At 47.4% G+C, this 5,375-nt stretch overlaps 1 protein-coding gene across 1 annotated transcript; it reads right to left on the reverse strand.

Annotated features, from left to right (window-relative positions):
* Positions 1–2,882: 2,882 nt before the first annotated feature.
* LOC135363976 (late cornified envelope protein 1C-like) lies at positions 2,883–4,718 on the reverse strand. The gene is made up of 2 exons (XM_064587460.1): positions 4,575–4,718; positions 2,883–3,502 (listed from the first exon to the last, which is right to left on the reverse strand). The coding sequence occupies exon 2, from the start codon at positions 3,479–3,481 to the stop codon at positions 3,191–3,193; it is 291 nt and encodes a 96-aa protein (XP_064443530.1). The 5' UTR covers positions 3,482–3,502; positions 4,575–4,718; the 3' UTR covers positions 2,883–3,190.
* Between the last annotated feature and the right edge of the window lie 657 nt (positions 4,719–5,375).

Below are 5,375 nucleotides of genomic sequence, written 5' to 3' on the forward strand. Positions count from 1 at the left end.
GTAGCTACCTTCTTCGCCTGTTGATTCAGAGTCCTGAGGAGGCCAAAGTAGCCAAGTGGCATTCTTAACTTCCAGTTCAATGGAATCATTCTGTCTCCTGGTGCCTTCTCCTCTTCTGGACTGCGTTCAAAACTAGCAGGTTTGGGGTTACTCAGTTAATGGGCTAGCGTAGCACACCCAAATGAAAAATATGTTACTTCCAAAATCCAAAGAGGCACACTAGGTGTTGTGCCTCATTTTTTATTGTAGGGGGGGCCAGATGCAACTACTTCTGTTTCACTTTAGAAGGGATATCTCAACATGCCCTGTACCACTGGACCCCTAGAAATTCCACCAAGGTAGAAGGCCACAGAGTTATTTCCTACCGTCTGACACACAAATGTCTTGCCAGTAAGTCTAGAGTAGTTACTACTTCTTACTTGTTAGGTACTATCAGCATAATATCATTGACAGAATGGACCAGTGTGATGACTTGTCGAAGGGAAGGACAATCAGGATTGCTGAGAACTAAATTATGACATAGAGTAGCAGAATTGTCCTACTCCTGAGGAAGGACAGTAAAGGTATATTGCTGGCCTTTCCAACTGAAAATAAACTGCTCTATTATTAAACTGGTGGTCTTTACTGACAGATATGAAGGCAAAAAAAGAGAAGAAGAACATTTTCCAGATCACTAGCTGCATGCCAGTTACCAGGGGATGTGCTAACTTGCTCAAGTAACAAAACCACATCTGGTACAGCAGCTACAAGGGGACTCACCACTGGCTTCAGCTTACAATAACCCACTGTCATTCTCCAAGACCCATCTGTTTTCTGCACAAACCAAATAGGCAAGTTAAATAGGGATGTGGTGAGAATCACCACCCCTGCATCCTTCAGATCATTCATGGTATCACTAATCTCTGCAATGCCTTCAGGGATGTGGTGTTGCTTTTGATTTATTATTTTTCTAGGTAGAGATAGTTCTAATGGCTCCTACTTGACCTCCCCATCATAAGAGCCCTCACTCTACCGATCAGAGAACCAAAGTGGGGATTCTGCCAGTTGTTGTGTCTGTCTGTTCCAATCATACATTCTAGAACCAGGGAAACAACCACAGGGTGGGTTCAGGACCCACTGGGCCTACGGTGAGATGAAAAAACTGAGCTAAAACTCCATTGATCACCCGGCCTCCATACGCTCCTATCCTACCAAATAGGGACCAAAGTGGACCAAAGTGATGTTTTGAGTCTCCTGGAATTAGCGTCAATCCAGAGCCAGTGTCCGTTAGCCCCAAAGTCTGATTATTTTCTTTTCCCCAGTGCACAATTACCCTGGTAAAGTGCCGTAAGTTCCTTTGGGGAACGCTGGGGGAAAGATTAATAGTATAACTCTTTGGCGGAGTTCAAGAGTTCTTCCTCCAGAGGACCCATCCTCCCCTTCATTCGAGGGGTTCCGTGTCTACAAACCAGCTCAGAGTTGGGAATTGATTGAGGGAGCATTATTCTCTCTTTTTATGGTTCAGAGGTTTGTTCACTTAGAACTTTTCCTCCTATACATATAAAGTAAGAATGTAGTAGGCTCCCCATCAATTTCATTTCCAAACCACCATGACGAACTAGCCAGAGCCACAGCTCTCTGTGAGTCAGGATGTTCTGATTACTGCTTTGACTCTGCTGTCCATGATAGTAACCACACCCACTTTGCCTTTGGTGCCCGAGTGCTGCCAATGGTATCCAATTATCCTTATTGCATTTAGGTTTCCCAATTCAGTGGCATCAGATTCCACTGTAATTTCTAACCTACAGAGAAGACCAATCACATAGCTCTTCAAGGATGCTGTGGTCTCCTCACAAATTGATTTCTCATAGCCCTGAAAGATAAGTCCTCTGGGCCCTTCCAGAGGAGATGAGCAGATGTCAACTGATAACTCCACTCTAGCATCCCAATAAGCCTTTGGACCCCTTCCTCTATAATTTACTAAGGAAGTCCTGGCATCTCATTTTCATTCAGTGTCAGCCACCTTTTGGTCCATGTTTCAGCCAACCAACCCAACAAATTGTTAGAGCCCCGTCCAAGCGGACTTGCGTGAATAAATTCGGCCTGATCCAACTTTATGTCCCTTCCACAATTATCTTGTACCCTTAATATCCATCCCACACATATTCCCTGGGTTTATATCTGTATAAATTAGAAAAAATCATGTAGTTCTTTTGGAGTGCAGTGTACCCGTTTATGGGTCACACTTTCTACATCACCTTTTGGGGCCTACTGGGACTTGAGTCGAGGTGCATGTCTAGAAGCAAAGAGAGATGGTGGGATGGGTTCTCAAGAGAACCAGCGGTGCACTGCAAGGCAACCACTTCCAGGAGGCCTTTCAGCTTCCTCAGGAAATGCATGGTTAACCACCTCAGAGGGGGATGAAAAGGCTGCTTCTACTGGCAAAAGACACAACTTGGTGGAATGGAATTTAGAAATTCAATGTCTCAACTTTATCAGGAAGTTCCCAAATGTCTCTATTCCAATTTTCAGGACTCCAGGGATGAGACAACTAGATATCATGTGAGGCATGGTGTCAGCTCTCAGAAGGACGCTCCTTGTGAAAATGCATCACTGAACCTAGTCAGGCAGAGACATCAAACAAACCCAAATTGACAGGCATTCTACAAAAACCAACAACTGTTTAAAAATCTTCAAATCATAGAAGACAAAAAGCCAATGTTGGTTCCTGGATTGGATTCTGAACCAATAAAAATTTGTTTTGCTCTTAAGGACATTAGTGGTGCAAGTGGCAAATCTGAGTAAGTTCTGTAGACACTGAGGCCTCAGGGGAAGCAGGAGTTGAGGACAGAGTATAAAAAGATAATGTAGGAATAAAAAGAAAACAACAATCAAGGAGGGCATGAAGATGTCTAGTTTTATTATTTCACATCAGGCTGGGTTTACAACAAGGTAAGCTCTGAAGGACCTAGGGTCTGTGCTTTGGGTTCCCAGGGCAGCCACACATATGGGGGAGGAGGTGAGTAAATGGGTTTGGGGGAGGGGTTGTGGCTTCTGGGCACCAGGGCACAGGGATCCTCTGGGCCAGAACTCAAGGCTGCACTCAGACCCCTCAGCCCCTTGGGCAGGCCCAGCAGGGGGAGCAGGAACAGGAGGAGGGCTTTGGCCACTCGCTGTCCCCAAGCCTGCGCTCCTTGGCTCAGGGTCCACTTCAGCAGCAGCCTCCAGACGACTGACCGCTGCCCCCTCCACAGCAGCTGGAGCCCCCCGAGGGCTGGCTGCAGCAGCCAGGGCTCTGGTGTCTGTGACGGTGGGAACTGCGTCGCCTGTGGTGGCTCAGGCAGCAGCCGCCGCCCCCAGAGCTGCAGCAGCCGCCGCCCCCAGAGCTGGAGCCGCAGCAGGAAGAGACTGGGGGGCACTTGGGGGGGCACTTGGGGGGGCACTTGGGCGCGGGACACTTGGGAGGGGGCTGGCACTGCTGCTGGTTCTGCTGGCAGGACATCTCGGCTGGCGGGGTCAGGAGCTGAGGGAGAGTCACACAGTGAGTCAGACCCAGGACCCTGAGCCCCCCTGCCCCACCCCTTCCTGTCCTCAACATCATTTCTAGTGCCTTTATTTGATGAACTGTTTAAATGGAGTCCTTGATAATTCAACAGAGAGACTTTCATTATTTCTAATAGTTCCCCAAATGCCCTCACATCATCTCTGGAGTGCTTCATCTGTTATAGAATTAGAGAACTGAAGCCAAAATATGTTAAGAAAAAGTGCTCAAAATCAAACATCTAGAGGAGATATTCTACAGCAAAAATCACGGAAATAGTAAATCTAGGTGACAGTTTAGAAATGAAATTGTTTCTTTAGGGAAAACAGTCATTCCCTCTTGCAGAACTTTCTAGATATCCTTGTCCTGTAGGGACATAGAAGTCCACACCCGCAAAGGACATTGCAGATTGGCTGGAAGAATGAGCTGAGGGAGAAGATAATTTACTGTAAGCTGGGACTTGCACCGGGCCCCTGACCGGGCCCCGCTGCCCTGGCATCTTGCAGACGCTCCCCTCAAACTAACACCTCAGCATCAAGATTTGAGTTGTTCCTACTCAACTCTGAAGTCCTTTTGTCTGAGTGCTTAAAATAAGTCAGTCAGTTGTGATTTCCTCTCTGCTGGCTGAGTGTCACTGTTCCCATCTTTACTTTTCCCTGGAGGGACAGTTATGCTTTCAAAGATAAACCTCCCTGTTGACAACAGTTATGGGTTGGTATGGTGGTCAGTGTTGCAAATCCTTCCAACCAGAGACCAACAACTACAGATCAGTTTGTTTTTTCTAGTGTACTGTCACACTCACACAGTTCCTTCTACTCATGTTCCCAGCCTTCCTAGCTCCTTGCCCCTCCCTCAGTGTCCCTGCGACTTGTTCTTTGCTAATATGAACCCAACCTCATCTTCTTCTCACTGCCACCCACCACACACACACACACACACACACACACACACACACACACACACTGCAAAGGCTCTGCCCCCCACCCCCCACCTCCTGCTCTGGTTTGAGCTCCCTCTGCGGAAGGCTCTGCTTTCAGTCCCAGGGGACACTTACCGGTGCACAGGCAGCAGTGGGTCTGTCAGCACCTCAGGAGAGGAGTGTATGGAGGTGCTCTGACTCTGAAGCCCTTTTATCCCGGCTTTGGGCTCTGCCCTCAGCCTGTGAGACAGGACCTGGGCACGAGGGGACTGCCTCCTGCCACCCACGAGGTCCTGTGACAGGTGGTGACTGGCAGCTCCTTCCTGCCTCCTTCCATGGGGCTCAGAGCAGCTGCTCCCAGCTTGGAATAGGGCTGCTTAGAAAAAGTACCACGGGAGAAAAACTGTAATCATCCCCCACCTTACACTCCCACTGTCCCTGCAGGATACCTGCCTGGCTCAGTTTTGGAGCTTGAGTTCCCAATGTCTCTTTTCTTGCCTCCCAAATCTTAATTCAATGTTTCAGTCCGGTTTAAAGCAAGTTTCATAGAATCCTCCAAATCTTTATTACCTTATATGTGAGTGTGTGTGTGTGTCTGTGTGTGTCTGTGTGTCTGTGTGTGTGCACGTGCACATGGGCCCATATGTACGTGTGCCTTAGGAACCAACAAACAACTTGACGAGTCAGACTCAAGAGAGAGTCCTGGTTCTGACACCTATTAACTCCATGACCTTGTGAAAAATACCTCATCCTTCTTGTTCTCAGTTTTGTCCATCTACAGTAGAGATAATATAAAAATAACTACAGGGGTGTGTATGTGAGAGCTAATGCAAAGAAAATTTCTGGTAGAGAGTTTATAACACGCTGTATTCCTTAAACAAATGCCAGCACATTCACTTTTTTAAAATTACAACTGTTTTCTAAGGAGAGTGAGTG

The sequence above is a fragment of the Mirounga angustirostris genome, unplaced genomic scaffold, assembly GCF_029215605.1.
Source record: "Mirounga angustirostris isolate CCGP_5_RB_7025 unplaced genomic scaffold, mMirAng1.0.hap1 SCAF_4, whole genome shotgun sequence".
Taxonomy (NCBI): domain Eukaryota; kingdom Metazoa; phylum Chordata; class Mammalia; order Carnivora; family Phocidae; genus Mirounga; species Mirounga angustirostris.

Bases quoted from the DNA above. Each gene is read 5' to 3' on its own strand.
- LOC135363976 (XM_064587460.1), bottom strand. From the start codon at position 3,481: ATGTCCTGCCAGCAGAACCAGCAGCAGTGCCAGCCCCCTCCCAAGTGT.